The sequence below is a fragment of the Silurus meridionalis genome, chromosome 4, assembly GCF_014805685.1.
Source record: "Silurus meridionalis isolate SWU-2019-XX chromosome 4, ASM1480568v1, whole genome shotgun sequence".
Lineage (NCBI taxonomy): Eukaryota > Metazoa > Chordata > Actinopteri > Siluriformes > Siluridae > Silurus > Silurus meridionalis.
Window position 1 is genome coordinate 2,084,659 of NC_060887.1, and position 16,564 is coordinate 2,101,222.

The 16,564-nt window shown below is 34.8% G+C and overlaps 2 protein-coding genes across 2 annotated transcripts in view; both read left to right on the top strand.

Moving 5' to 3' along the window:
* The window catches only part of LOC124384658 (leucine-rich repeat flightless-interacting protein 1-like), a 468,068-nt gene that overhangs the window by 281,660 nt on the left and 169,844 nt on the right, over positions 1–16,564 (top strand). The gene's annotated exons all lie outside the window — the stretch shown is intronic.
* Positions 12,556–13,119, top strand: LOC124384666 (zinc finger protein 32-like; the record flags this gene model as incomplete). The annotated part of the gene is given in 1 exon segment (XM_046847714.1): positions 12,556–13,119. A coding segment is annotated over 1 exon segment (564 nt), but the record flags the coding sequence as incomplete, so codon positions are not given.

Consider the following 16,564-nt stretch of genomic DNA (forward strand, 5'->3'; position numbering starts at 1 on the left):
GCATGTGGATGGAAAATCTGAGTCTATTTTACATCTGTGAGGGAGAAAAGGACCAGAAATATTCTCAGATAAATGTTTTTGGAATTTTAATGATATCTTCATAAAATGTTAAATATACATACATGATACATGTGACTTTTAACCCAGTACTTTATTCAAGTACATCATTTATACAGAAACACGGCACACAGAGTATTGCATGATGGATTCTCTACATAAACATAAAAATATTGTTATTCATAACCATAAAGAATTTTTCTTTTCCACAGGAATGAAAGTGTTGAAAACCAGCTTCTGGCACTTAAAGGTATCTATAGTGTTGATGTTTATGTCTTCAGTGTGTAAGACGATACAAGCACATTATTACTGCATGATACACTTTTATCAAATAAACATATAATATCATTAGTGTGATCTGAGCAGCTTTCATTTCATTTAGTAAATTATTTTACACAACACACCTTTAACATGTACAGAAATGATCAGATTGTAGACTGTATTCATTATGCAGAGATAAAACATGCAGCTTTGTTCTATTATTTATTTATTTATTTTATATGCAGGATCCATGAAGAACTGCATCAGACACGTCACAACCCACGACTGGTAAATGGCAGAAAAAGATTGAGAATCACTGCATTAAAACACAAACAGAAATCACATTAGTACAGAATGGAGCATAAAGCACGTCCTGATAGTGCCGCTAGAGGGCAGTGTGAGACTGAGAGTTGAGGATGTGAGCTGTGTGAAGCTGGAGATCAATAGTCTGTTAAGGGGTGGGAAGAGGGGAAAAGAAGGGGAAGAAGGGAATAGAAGAAAAAGAAAGAGGAAATGGATAGACGATGGACATTTGTTATGGTTTTTGGCAGATTGATGTATATAAATCCCCCAATAGTGCACAAAAATACTGATGATGTGAATGAAAATACATCACTTGTCACTCATGTTAATTAATATCTGTATGATTTAATTAATTTTTCCAATAAAGAGGCATAAAATGGATGTATATTTATTTTCTTAATGTACTTATTTAACCTTTAACATTTTTAACAAAAGTTTATTATATAGGACATGTTTTGTATTTGTTTATTTAAATTCTACTTAATAATAATAATAATAATAATAATAATAATAATAATAATAATGAAGATGATAATGGGTTCAGCAGGGTCACAGAATAATTCACGAGTCACTGTTTTATGAACGATAAAACATTTTATTTTTAATTACTGAAAATGCTACAAAATATCAAATGATAAATTATAATAGATGCAAACACACACAAATACAAATATTACAAAACTATGTATATATTAATAAAGGTTATTTAACAATAGATATAATCAAATACAATGATAAAAAAAAGTCCCTAATTGGGATTAAAACAACAACCTGATCATAAATAACTATAGATTATAATAGTAGTAAATCCACACAAATAAACAGTAAAATGAGTCGCTCAGAACACCAGCAAGAAATAATTAAAGGAGCAGAACTGGAAGAAACAGCAGGACCGTATGCAGATGAAGGACCGGATGCAGATGAAGGACTGGATGCAGATGAATCACTGGCTGAAGGAGATGGACTTTGACTACCAGGCTGTAAAGACACATATTGTATATTATGAACTTAAACATGATGATAATGACATATAAAGGGCTGTATAATGTTGGGGGTGGAGGTAGGGGGCGCTACAGCAGTAGGAGTGGAGTAAAGCAGGTGGAACACTTGCAGCAGGTGGAACACTTACGACCTGGTAAAAGAACAATAAAGAGTGTGGAACACAGGTTTTATTTACCTTTTAGTCTTGGTATTTTTTACAGATCTAAATAAGAAGAAACATTGAAAATCTAACATTCACACATTAATATGTTTAATCCACAATCATCTCTGTACACTAGTGAGAGTCTGAGGGCAGAAGTGAAGTGAAATGAAGATCTATAAATATAACACACTTTGACACACTTGAGCAAAAACCAAAGTCTTTTACACTGATCTCAGTGCTTCCACTATTTGATCACTGGATGAGAAATGGGAATAGATAAAGCAGATATTGTTCTATATGATTAGGGATGTAAACTGTAGCAGCGGTGCAGTGGAGGCGAAACCGTGAGTGTGTGGGTGAACCCTGGTGTGAGCACTGGAAAGGAAAACCCAAGGGTGAAAACGAAAGAAAATAAAGAAGCTCTGCTTGGTGAACTTTTGCCTGTCTGTCTTTCTTCCAGTGCATTTTGTTACATAAACATCACTTTATTGAGATTTTGTAAATAAAAATAAATATTGCAACAAGTATTTCTGCATCCCACAGCAGAGGACATTTAAAGCACATGAGTGTGGTCACAAATATAGTTGTGCAGGTCCACAGTGACGTGACATGAAAGAGATGATCACCTGAAAGTCTGAAATGAACACTTTAGGAGGGTGGAATCCACAAAGACCACCAGAAAGTTTCGACTGGTCGTGGACCTGCACTGGACATTTCTCCCTCTGTACAAATAAAGACCTTTAGGTTATGGTACCTGTGTTTAATCATGTTCTCATACACATTTTAACAGCACAAACCTTATTAAACAGATCCAACCATTTCTTCTGACTGAGAGCAGGTGTGTTTCCAGCTTCAGAGCCAAACCCAGTGCTGCCAAACCGCCGCAGACAGACGTCCACTCATCATCCTCTACCGCCGCAGACAGACGTCCACTCATCATCCTTTACCGCCGCAGACGAGGCGTCCACTCATTGTCCTCTACCGCCGCAGACGAGACGTCCACTCATCATCCTCTACCGACGCAGACAAGACGTCCACTCATCGTCCTCTAAAGCCCTGTGTGAAACAAACAAACAAACACAGTAGTGTAATGCATGTACAACAGTTTCTTTAAAGATCTATGAATCTGCTGCTGTTGTTTGTAATATTGTACATCATAATAGACGACAGCATGAAAGTGATGCAACATACTGCACTGATGAGCTCAGGAAAAAACACATTAATGTAAATGTAATGCACGTATGAGAATTTAGTTTTAAGATACATGAACTGTTGTTGTTTATGTTGTTAACGTAACATATAATAAGAGATAGTAGCTTGAAAAGTGATGCAATGTACAACTACCATGCGGAAAAATACATGAATACACAATATCATACACAAAAAAGTTCTTTCTAATGATCTGTTCTTCATGGTAATGCAGTTGATTGTAAAAGACAGTAACACATGAAGTGCTGCAGTATATTAGTACATCATGATCACCAAAGATCAGAACAACAACCAGAACAACACCATAATAGACAATAAAATACAGGAAAATATGCACAAGTCTATTGTGGTTCATGTGGGTGGTCATGTAGTAAATTTTACCTGAGTTTTCTCAAAGTCTAATTCCAGAAAATATACGTGCCGTGGACTACAGTTGAACGCCTGGAGAATAAAAGATGGACAAACTCGTGCCCAGTGTTGTGCTGGTTACTAAGAAATAGTGACAAGTTACAGTTACTAGTTAATTCATTCAAAAAGTAATGCGTTACTGTTAAAAGTAACTTTTTAGTTACTTTAATGTTCTCATTAATGCCCTTTTATGTGTTATGGTCTATACACACTTTTTTGCACTAAGATCTTAATAACACTATGCCAATTTTTTTATTTCAGCTTGTCATTTATAATTGCTTTTTATAACAGGCACACTGTCTATACATTATGTTTACAATACTATATTTTTCTATATTTATCTACATTTATATTTATATCTATTATATTCACACTATATTTATCTCCAATCTGCCCCACAACATATTTTTTGCACAGTCCAATACTCATCAAAATTACAACATTTACATTAGAACATCATGTGTTTTTGTTAACTTCTATGAACTCTTCTATCTCCTCCCAAAACACTTAGAATGAATTAGCTGTCTACAAAAAAAAAATAATAAAAAAACTTTTTTAAACAACTCTAATTGACCATTCCATACAAAAACTCAGCAACAATGTGTATAATTTTCTATAAAGCACAACACTGTAAAACATGGCTTTTTGATTATTTTTTTTTATTTGCCTTTTTAAAACAAACACTTTACCACTTACCACACTGAAGCTGTTCCTTGTAATGTCACAAATGGATGCAGTAGAATAAACAATAGTTCAATACACTTGTCTCAGATCGCCTTCTTTCACAGATGACCTGTGTAAAACTGTACCAACAAACTGTACTGAAACCTGCTTTTTACCAGCAGCATGACATCATCAAAATGTGGGTGGTCCCACCACACCCACATTTACACCACACCCTTATTTCTCAAAATATTTCTCCTCCTCCTCCTCCTACAACTGCTATTATATATTTCTTTCACTTTTTTATGATCAGCCTTCTGTAACTTATTAGAAACTTTACCTAAAATAAATCTATCATGTGTTTCTCTTTCTTTTTAAATGTATTTGTTTATTTTTTTTTTTTTACCATATGCTACTTTCTATTGGAATAAGATGATGTTTCATCAGAGCTCTTGTGTTTTTTTTTTTTTTTTTCCTTTTTGATACATTTCTGTTCACATACCCAAGGGAACAAACAAAACGAAAACAAACAATAAATCAATATATATCTAGGTAGGCCTAATACATTTATGTGTTATATATTAACATTCATACTTTATTTTTCTTTTTTATGGCACTTTACACACACTTTTTTTTTTTCTTTTTTTTTTAAATCTTATTGATATTGTCTATATATTTCTCAAATTCCCAAACATAATTAAATATATTCCTGTTCACTAAAAATAATTTTGAATAATATTTAATATAATGTTTTTACAAAACACAGTAATATATATTGCTCTAAATAATAAAACAAACAATAACAGTTGACTGCAACTATAATTACCACAAACTCATACAGCACAATACATGACCCTACATTGAAACAACACTTTCCCTACTTCTTTCCTTTATCATGTTTTACCCAATTTTATACAAAAATAATAAAAAATAAATAAACACTATAAATAACAATAACAGTATACAATAAATAAATACATCAAAAATCATGCTACATCTTTACAATTCCACTTGAAAATATAATTGTAAACTAAAATATTTCAGTTCATTAAAGGAAAAATTATTGTGAATATATTTTAATCTTATTAATGAAAACAATTTTACAAAACACAGTAATATATATTGCTCTAAATAATAAAACAAACAATAAATCAATATATATCTAGGTAGGCCTAATACATTTATGTGTTATATATTAACATTCATACTTTATTTTTCTTTTTATGGCACTTTACACACTTTTTTTTTTTTTAAATCTTATTGATATTGTCTATATATTTCTCAAATTCCCAAACATAATTAAATATATTCCTGTTCACTAAAAATAATTTTGAATAATATTTAATATAATGTTTTACAAAACACAGTAATATATATTGCTCTAAATAATAAAACAAACAATAACAGTTGACTGCAACTATAATTACCACAAACTCATACAGCACAATACATGACCCTACATTGAAACAACACTTTCCCCTACTTCTTTCCTTTATCATGTTTTACCCAATTTTATACAAAAATAATAAAAAATAAATAAACACTATAAATAACAATAACAGTATACAATAAATAAATACATCAAAAATCATGCTACATCTTTACAATTCCACTTGAAAATATAATTGTAAACTAAAATATTTCAGTTCATTAAAGGAAAAATTATTGTGAATATATTTTAATCTTATTAATGAAAACAATTTTACAAAACTTTTCCAAAACAAACAAAAAATAAATACATCAAAAATCATGCTACATCTTTACAATTCCACTTGAAAATATAATTGTAAACTAAAATATTTCAGTTCATTAAAGGAAAAATTATTGTGAATATATTTTAATCTTATTAATGAAAACAATTTTACAAAACTTTTCCAAAACAAACAAAAAATAAATACATCAAAAATCATGCTACATCTTTACAATTCCACTTGAAAATATAATTGTAAACTAAAATATTTCAGTTCATTAAAGGAAAAATTATTGTGAATATATTTTAATCTTATTAATGAAAACAATTTTTACAAAACTTTTTCCAAAAACAAACAAAAAAATAAATACATCTCATTTAAATTCAATTAAAACTCAAAATGGGTTTAAAAATGTTTTCCCCTAATAACATTGACCTTTTCACTACTTACGTTTATGCCTAAACTGTTAATGTAACTCAACTAAAACTGCTTATTTCACCCACAGTTTAAAGGTTTAGTTTTAGTTTGGTACATATATTGTTCTCATATCCTTATTCACGTTAATACACACTGCATGAACTAATGTAAAGATACAACTTTAAATGGTCATAATATATAAATACATTTTAAACTTTAATTTTATAAACCTTCATGAATGATATACAATTATTGTTAATGTCAAAGAATTAAATAAATTAACATGATAGAAACTGTACATGTGTATTGCAAAAGCAATTACAGCTGGGCTGCTTACAAAAAACTATTTTATTCTTTAAATAAACCACTGTATAGTTTTTTTCAATTATAAAACAATAAACAATATTTTACACAATGTATAAATACTTAATTTGAGCACCAAAAAATACAATACATACAAATTACCACATTAAAATAAAGGAAAAAATTACTGTATATGCCAATTACAGTAAATCCTGACAATTTTAGAAATGTAGCATTAACACTGATATAGTCAGAACTTTACATCCTGATGGCTCTAATAATGATCCTAAAACAAACAGTACATGTAGCCAGCATTCACACTCTATTCATATAGACTGCCTTCACACTAATAGCTATCATCAACACAGTAATCACCTGATAATGTGCTCTCATAATGCACACACACACAAAAGAAGTCGTTAAGAGGATTATCCATCTGCCTCCTCTCTACACATGTGTGAACTACTTCAAGGTAAAAGTCAAACATTTACTTCATTGATAGAACCAAAAAGCAACACTTGAAAAAAAACATACATCTATGGGAATATATTTTCACATTTTTTGGTTTATAAACATCTCACATTTCTTAAACCTCTTCATATAATTTTAATTGACTTTTCTCATAGAAGCTACATTTTCATTTACTCTTCTCTTCACAACTCTTTCATGTAAACATAACACATATAAAAAGTATTTCATTAATTCCATATATAGTGCAGTCAAAAAGACCAATTAAAGCACAATAACTTATAAAGTACTTTTTGTGTTGTTAACTGTTCTCTCTGTATGAATATAAAATAAAACTGCACAATAAAATAAACAATAAAACAAAGCTGCGTGTTTGATTTCTGCATAATGAATATAATTTTCAATCTGATCATCTGATCATTTGAAAATGTACAAATAGGTTTAGCACATGTTTATATAAATCTGTATCTCCTCTAGAAAATAGTTTATAACATGTCACATCTAAATACCTTTGTCAGCTTCCTGCTTGTTCTCAGTCTGCGTGGAGGAGCACTTTTTCTCTGTAATGACAAACAATTTATTACAGTCAAAGCAAATACCTTCTACATCAACATCTACAGAAACTCAGAGAGATTTCAGTGTTACCTTTGTTCAACTCATTTCCCTGTTTGAAGAGTTTTTCCTGTTGAGGATCAAAAACAAAAATAACATTTAGTTTTATTTAGTCACAATTCTCACTTCAGTTTAATGACGTCTCGTCTGTAATCAAAAGAAAGTACCTCGATTAAGCAGATGCTTTTCTCGAAGCTACTGATTGTGTACTTCAGGACTCGGATTTCCAGATTTTGTCTGGTGTTCACTTCTGTAAAATAATTTATATTTATATGCTCATTAAATAAAACTGAATCATGCAGTAATAATCACCTTGTACTTTCTTACACACTGAAGGCAGAAATATCAAAACTTTACACACCTTCAAGTGCCAGAAGCTGTTTTTCAACACTGGCATTTCTGTGGAAAATAAACATTCAGATAGAACATTATATTTTATATTATTGTATGACATATTACATATTAAAACTACTATTTTTTCTTTTTTTCTCATTAAATAAAAAAAAATATATTTTTTAAGTTATTGTTACACTGTTGCTAACATTATTATCAGATTTATTATTATTATTATTATTATTATTATTATTATTTTTATTAATAACACATTATTAGATATTACTTTCATTATAATAAAATAAAATTATAACTAAATGAACAATTCTATGTTATGTTATAATTATCTCATTATACAACTGAGCAGTTGAGGGCCCATGATAGCAGCTCAACAGTCATTTAGTTGAATCTTCTGAGGAGAAGTGGGTTCCACACCAGCCATCAACCAGAAAAGAGGTTCAAGCAGTCTCCAAACTCAGCACCTGTTTCAGCTCTACCAGTAAGTGTGAGAGACAGAAAATCCCAGTCTTCACTTGGGGTTGTATCCCCCAACACACCTGAAAAGAGGTGGAATAAGGATTTTACACCCCAGTCAGTCTGTAGACCATCTGTCATGGTACTTGTTGATGAGAAGATGTTGGGAATGGGCTACAAACTGTTCTTTGACGATTTCTACACAAGTCCTCTTTAGAGATTTCCTAAAAAAACATCTGGGCATGTGGGAAATTCAGTCCACAAACCCTCAAACCATCACCAACAAGCTTCTGAAAAAGCTCCTTGAGGCCTCATCACTGGCTGAGAGAAGAGGATGTGCTGTTTGTAGAATGGAAGGATAAAAGGAAGGTCCAGATGTGCTCCATCATTCACAGAGGCACTGAAGGAAGCATTGTGCTACTTTTATTTTCATTACTTTCTTCTTCTACTGTTTTTCTAATGTTCAAATACCAGTCTTATGCTTATTGTGTGAATTTTATTATTCCCAGTACATTTGGTTATCAGGCTGCTTTTCCTCAAACAGACGGACTACACACAGTCTCAGAATAATGTTTATAGGAATCTCCTTTTTATTGTATTTTCTTCAAAGTTAAAATATAAACTCATTACACATGTGACTTTTAACCCGTAACTATTGTGGATTTTTTCAGGACCGAATTCATGTATTTATATATATATATATAAAAAAAATGTTTTTTGACGTACACATTTTTTTCTACGGAAATATTACTTTTAATTTTTATTATATGAAATATTTCATATAATACATTTGATATTATTACAAACAACCAATCAGGTTTCACTTCCTGACAATGTCTGAGCCAATGATAATTGCAGATTTAGAGCTCGAGCCCATTGGCCCCGCCCACTGCTTTGTGATCTGTGTTTGTACCTATAAACTTCTTTCACGTGCGCCGGTCTGAAGTTAATGTTGGTCGCGTGAGTTTTTCTCCACTTTCTGCGCTTTCTGCACATCGACATTTTTACCCAAAGGTGAGATACAGTGAAATGTAGCAGCTGAGCTGCTCGGGGAACAGCTAGTGGACATTCTGGAGTCATGAACCTCTGCATTTTTCTTCCAGTGTCCTGATTCTTTACACCTCTGATCATGAAATCAGAGTCCAGACGAGAACCTCCACACACTCCTGCTGCTGGATCAAAGGTACAATTTATTCATGTCTCAACTTTCAGTGTGGTTTGCAGGGCAAAGATACATCATAATGTATTTTATAATTAAATAATAAAAAAATACCTTAACTTTAAGTGTATCACAATAAACTACTTTATTTATTTAAAAAAATCCTTTTACAAGGAAACACGAAATTTCTCCCCAAATCTTTAATCAATTTTCCTATTTGATCTGTTCTTCAGCTTTTTACTCAGTTGATAAAGTAAACAATGTTTGATACCAACAGCTTTTACACATGCAACCAGTTAACAGATCAAATATTCACATGCGTATCCCAGTGATCTCCCAGAGGAAGTTTAGTTTAAAGTAAAGTATTAAGTGGCGAACTGCAAGTTTGTTTAGTTTCTGCCTCGCACTTTAAGATCATTTAATAGTATTACTTTTGAAAATTACAGAAATCCTTCTGTAACCAATTCAATCAGTATGTTTGCAACAGTAAGGATGTGAAGGTCTTGAGAGAGCTCTTCACTTTTACCCATCATGAGATGTTTCTTGTGTGACACCTTGGTAATGGGACACCTTTATACAGGCCATCAGTTGGGACTGAAGCAGCTGATATTAATTTACAATGACAATAGGCAGGATTGCTTTCTAATTACTGATTGATATCTACTGCTGTCTTGGCTTTTCATTCCTTTTTGCACCTCCCTGTCTTCATGTGTTCAATAGTTTTTCTTGTGTGTGTGCTGTTTCACAACATTACACAACTTCATTTATGGACATGTATGGTTTGATTCCTTTGTATGTGTGGATTGTATGGGTTGTTACCAACATCTGTTAAATATTTAATGTCACTAGCACCTTTAGAAATATATTTACTGAGAAAAATGTTGACATGTTCAATACTTATTTTACCCGCTGTATGTATGTATGTATGTATGTATATGTGTGTGTGTGTACACTGGCATGTAGGGGAGATAGATGTTGGAGAATGGAGTGCTGCTGGTGATGGAGAAATAGGTGAATTAACGTTAGAACTAGCAGAGCTGTTCAGCTCCTTGCTACTTTAGATTAATGGCTTCTGATCATGAATTCTCCTCCTGTCCATTGAAATGTCCGGCCATCAGTATGCATGCAGTCTGTATGAATAGCCAAACATGTATAACAATAGTCTGAGTGGCCCCCGAAGTCTAGCAGGTGGAGGGAGAAAAGGAACTGCGTTAAAAACGATGTACAGTAAAACCCATAGTGACTTATTTCTTTTTTCTTCTTCATTCAGCTTCTTCCATTAGGGGTCGCAACAGCGGATCATCTGTCTCCATACCCCCTGCTCTCTACATCTGCCTCTTTTCATCCTCAACATTCTCTTACCAATATACCCCATGCCCATGAAACCATACTGCTGCTCACAGATGGTCACCTCTTCTCTCAGCCTGGCTTCCACTACTATATCCCATAACTTCATAGTGTGACTGATCAACCTCATTCCCCTGTAGTTACTGCAGGTCTGCACGTCTCCCTTATTCTTAAAGATCAGTACCAGGATGCTCCTTCTCCATTCCTCAGACATCTTCTCACCATCCACTCTTATACGTCACTCTATGATCCTCCTTCTTCTTAAAATACGTTTTCACCACTGCCATTATCCTCTTTTTAGCAAAAAAAAGTACCTCCATCTTCCCTCCCACATTCCTCTCCTTAATTCCATACCTACCATCACCTCTGTTCCCTTCACCTACAAGCCCTTTTAAGTCTGCCCCAATCTTTCATTCCTAGGTTCACCATCTACCACTTCATCTAACTCATCTAATTTTTCCTTCTCCTCCATCTCACAGCCCACCTGTGGAGCATAAGCACTGATGATATTTATCATCTCCCCTTTAACTTCCAGCTTCACCTTCATCACCCTCATCACTATCAGAAACTCTCTTCACCTCCACTACACTCTTATTGTACTCTTCCTTCAGAATCACCCCTACACCATTTCTCTTTCCATCCACACCATGATAGAACAGTTTTAACACCTCCAATGTTTCTGGTCTTATTCACTTTCCATTTGGTCTCCCAGACAGACAACATATCTACCTTTCTCCTCTCCTTCTCCTCCTTCGCCAACAGTAGCCCAATTTCCACCGGTACCCTGTTGGCTAACGATACCTGTGGTGGTCGTTGGTAACCCGGGCCTCGACCGATCCGGTATGAAATTCTCATTCGTGATCTGCATGTTTGATTTGGCACATGTTTTACACTGGATGTCCTTCATAACGCAACCCTCCACATGTATCCGGGTTGAGACCTGCACTAAGAGTGCACTGACTTGTGCAACACTAATGGCTGGGTCAGAGTATCTTCTTTCCAAATGTATCTAAATTGTGTATGGAGAACACTTTGGTCAGGAACTGTTCACATTTACAAATGTTCTGAATCAGAAATGTATTTTCCTAAATCCAAAATCACCCAAACATTGCTTGAACATAGTTTCAGGTAGTTTTGTGATCGTGGACTGAATCCTGTTAAGCTCTGATGTTATCACAGAAGCACAACAGGTTCCACAGTCTTTTTCTCTGTCTCCTGGAATTGAAAATAAGATGATATAAGGCTGCCTGTTCTGGTACTGGGAAAACTCCTCCACCTTGAAGACATAAATATCAGGGATTTTGGAAGATTTTATACAAGTATTGAATAGTTAAAGGTTTTCTAAAAGGCCTCAAAATACTTCTCATTTAACTTATTTCAAACCAATCAGATTACTATAGCAGACATTTCTGATAACATGCAAGACTTAAAATTATTACAGTATACTGAATCATTTTATATTGTTTTCCAGATGCACCACTGCTCAGATTGTGGGAAGAGTTTTACTAAAATTGCTGTTCTGAAAAGACACCAACATATCCACACAGGAGAAGCCGTATCACTGTGAACAGTGTGGAAGAGTTTTACTCAACAGGGTCATCTCAAATCACACCAGAGTATCCACACAGGAGAAGCCGTATCACTGTGAACAGTGTGGAAGAGTTTTACTCAACAGGGTCATCTCAAATCACACCAGCGTATCCACACAGGAGAAGCCGTATCACTGTGAACAGTGTGGGAAGAGTTTTACTCAACAGGGTACTCTTAAATCACACCAGAGTATCCACACAGGAGAGAAACTGTATCACTGTGATCAGTGTGAGAAGAGTTTTACTCAACAGGGTCATCTAAAATCACACCAGAGTATCCACACAGGAGTGAAGCCGTATTACTGTGAACAGTGTGGGAAGAGTTTTACTCAACAGGGTAATCTCAAATCACACCAGCGTATCCACACAGGAGTGAAGCCGTATCACTGTGAACAGTGTGGAAGAGTTTTACTCAACAGGGTACTCTCAAATCACACCAGAGTATCCACACAGGAGAAGCCGTATCACTGTGAACAGTGTGGGAAGAGTTTTACTCAACAGGGTCATCTCAGACACCAGCGTATCCACACAGGAGAAGCCGTATCACTGTGAACAGTGTGGAAGAGTTTTACTCAACAGGGTCATCTCAAATCACACCAGAGTATCCACACAGGAGAGAAGCCGTATTACTGTGAACAGTGTGGGAAGAGTTTTACTCAACAGGGTCATCTGCTTAGACACCAGCGTATCCACACAGGAGAGAAGCCGTATCACTGTGAACAGTGTGGAAGAGTTTTACTCAACAGGGTCATCTCAAATCACACCAGCGTATCCACACAGGAGAAGCCGTATCACTGTGAACAGTGTGGGAAGAGTTTTACTCATCAGAGTAATCTCAAATCACACCAGCGTATCCACACAGGAGAAGCCGTATTACTGTGAACAGTGTGGAAGAGTTTTACTCAACAGGATCATCTCAAATCACACCAGCGTGTCCACAAAGGAGAGAAGCCGTATCACTGTAAACAGTGTGGGAAGAGTTTTAGTGCTCGGTGCCCTCCTCAGGCACCAGCAGAGTCATACAGGACAGAAGCTGTACCTCTGTGAACACTGTGGACAGAGCTATGTTCATCAAAACTCATTAAGGAACCACAAGTGCTCTAACATACAACCATAAACTCCTGATGTTAATTTGTAAAACAAATCATCTTAAATTTTTTATTTGAAGGGATGTAAATGGAAATTGTACTGTAAATATCGGGGGATCTTTAAATTGTAATGTTAATTTTAATTAGCTCTAACAAACTGGACTCCTTTCCATCAGAACATTGTTGGTCCATCTACAGTTACACTACAACTACACTTTAGGGCAACATGTATGATCACCCATATGTGCTTTCTGAACATTATCTAATGGAACGGCTTCCAATCCATTGTCCCCTGAGCCCAGTGTTACTGATTTACTGCAAACTTGAGCTTGATCACACGGTTACACAGCAAGATCAGGGAATAGATTTTTGTTGTATATGTCTGGACTTATAAGAATTAAAGTGCAGACAAATCCCACCCTGAGTCTTTTTTAAATCTAAAATGTTAAATGTATTTTGCACCAACGTTCATTTTTTGTGTTTCTCTAACTTTGAATAAGTTTATTAGTCAACTGTAAGGTTTGGTTGAGGAGTGGTAATGGTATGGGGCTGTACTTTAGGGGTAAGACTCAGCCCTTGACTTAAAGTGTAGGGAAATGTTCATTACTTTAGCATACCAAATCATTTTGGACAATGCTATGCTTCTAATATTGTGGGAATAGTTTGGAGATGGCCCTTTATTAATCCAGCATGACCATGCCACAGTGCACAAACTGAGGTTCATAAAGACATGGTTGGATGAGTTTGGTGTGGAAGAACTGAACTGGCCTGCACAGAGCTCTAATCTCGACTTCACTGAACACCTTTGAGATTAAGGTGTTGAGATTAATGTTAAAAGTTGATTATTCTAAATGGACTGTACGAGTCTCGGTGTCATTAAAAACGTCTTCAGGAACATTTTTGTGATTATTTCATGAACAGTTCACTTATTTTTCTCTTGCTATTGTTTGTTAACTTATACTTCATTTTTTCTAAGAAAGAAAATAGAAATGCTGGTGATAGAAACAATGTTTTGATTCTATATCATAGATGATTATGAAGTATCAACAAATCATCATTGTTATTTACTAAATTAAATTTCAGTTATTAACAAAATTCTATTATACAGAAAGAATAAAATGGAAAGCAATCAACTTTAATGTGGGAGCATTAAAATCTGTGTTTCAGAGTCCAACTGTGACACTCAGTAACTTCAGGAGTCTCAGTCTAGAATTGTATGCAGTTCTCACTGCTCTGAATACAAGAACACCCGAGCTTCATCACCAAATGGAAATAAAAGTTAATTAATAACCAAAATAACTAAAATCTAATGGATATTTACACTACATGCTGCATACGAAAATTACGTGTGCATACAAATACAAAACTAATTTCCACTTAAATATAAAGAAAATGGTGCAATGTGCTTTTTGACCAAGTTAATATGGTTCATTTAAATGTATAGTATAAGCAAACATTACAGGTTTGAATATGTGTGCAGCTCAGTGTTGCAAAACTAAATAATACAGATTTACTTATATATAAATACACTTTTGCTCCACTATTACATTAGGATTAGTTTACACACTGAAATACCTTATACAAATTGCACAGAGTGGGTAGTTTATTAGTACTATTTATCTACATTATAACTGTAATATGTTGGCAAACATTTCATAATTAAAGCCAGCGGTTACAAAGGTTCACACATCCTTCACTCAGTAGAAGTACAGATACTCATGTTTTAAAATACACTGGTAAAAGTTTAAGTACTGACTATAAATGTTTTTACTCAAGTTTAGGTAAAGAGGTTTGAGCTCTGACATTAAGTACATTAAGTAAAAAGTAGTCATTACTACTACCTGTTTTAGTGTCACGCTGGTAACCCCATGTCATGTCCCATGGTTTTGGAGGTGAAGAAGAAGAGGAGAGAGAGGACTGGAAGAAGAATAATATGGTGGAAACTGAAGGAGGAAGAATGTAGTGTGAGATTCAGGGAAGAGGTCAGATGGGCTCGGTGGTGGTGAAGAGGTGCTGGATGATTGTGGATCTACTGCAGAAATGATAAGGGAGACAGTTAGAAAGGTACTTGGTGTGACATCTGAAATAGAAAGGAAGACAAAGACGTGGTGGTGGAATGAGGAAGTGCAGGAGAGCAGAAGGAGGAAGAGGTTGGAGAAACAGAATTGGGTTCGACAAAGTGATGAGAAAAGTAGGCAGAAGTACAAGGAGATGCAGCAGCAGGTAAAGAGGGATGTGGTGAAGGACAAAGGAAAAGCCATATGAGGAGCTGTAGGAGAAGTTGGACACTAAAGAATTAGAAAAGGATTTGTAGCGATTGGCCAGGCAGAGAGACCGAGCTGGGAAGAGATGCAGTGGAGTTTTTAAAAAAAATATGGAAGGTTAGAGGATGCCTGAGGAATGGAGAAGGAGTGTGCTGGTACTGATCTTTAAGAATAAGGGAGATGTGCAGAGCTGCAGTAACTACAGGGGAATTAAGTTGATCAGTCACACCATGAAGTTATGGGAAAGAGTAGGGTTTGAGATTCCCAAAGCTTTAGAAACGGCTTTATAACCTTTTCCAGACTGATAGATCTCAAATACTTTGTATATGTATATGTATATGTATATGTATAGTATATATGTATATGTATATGACACTGAACATCCCGCACAATCTGAGGTATCTGTGGAACTACTTACTGGCTGAAATTTTGTCAGAAAGAAATAATAGATAGATATTGACAATAGTCCAGATTTAAAGTGTCCCAGTGCGATTGTCACTAAAGTGTTCATGTGTTAGGTGTTTTCCTGGTTTAGACTCCGAATGGCCTGTGGGCAGAATCTCCTCCTCATTCTCCCTGTTTACCTTCAAGGATCGGAAGCGCTTTCCTGAACACAACACAGAAAAGAGGACTTCTTTATTGGGATGGCTGAGGTCCTCCAATATCTTTCTGCCCTGGTCCAGCACTGCTTGCTGTACATGTCCTGCAGTTCAGGGAGCTCAGAACGCTCAGCTGACTGCACCACCCTCTGGTGCCTGCCCTGCATGGTGCACA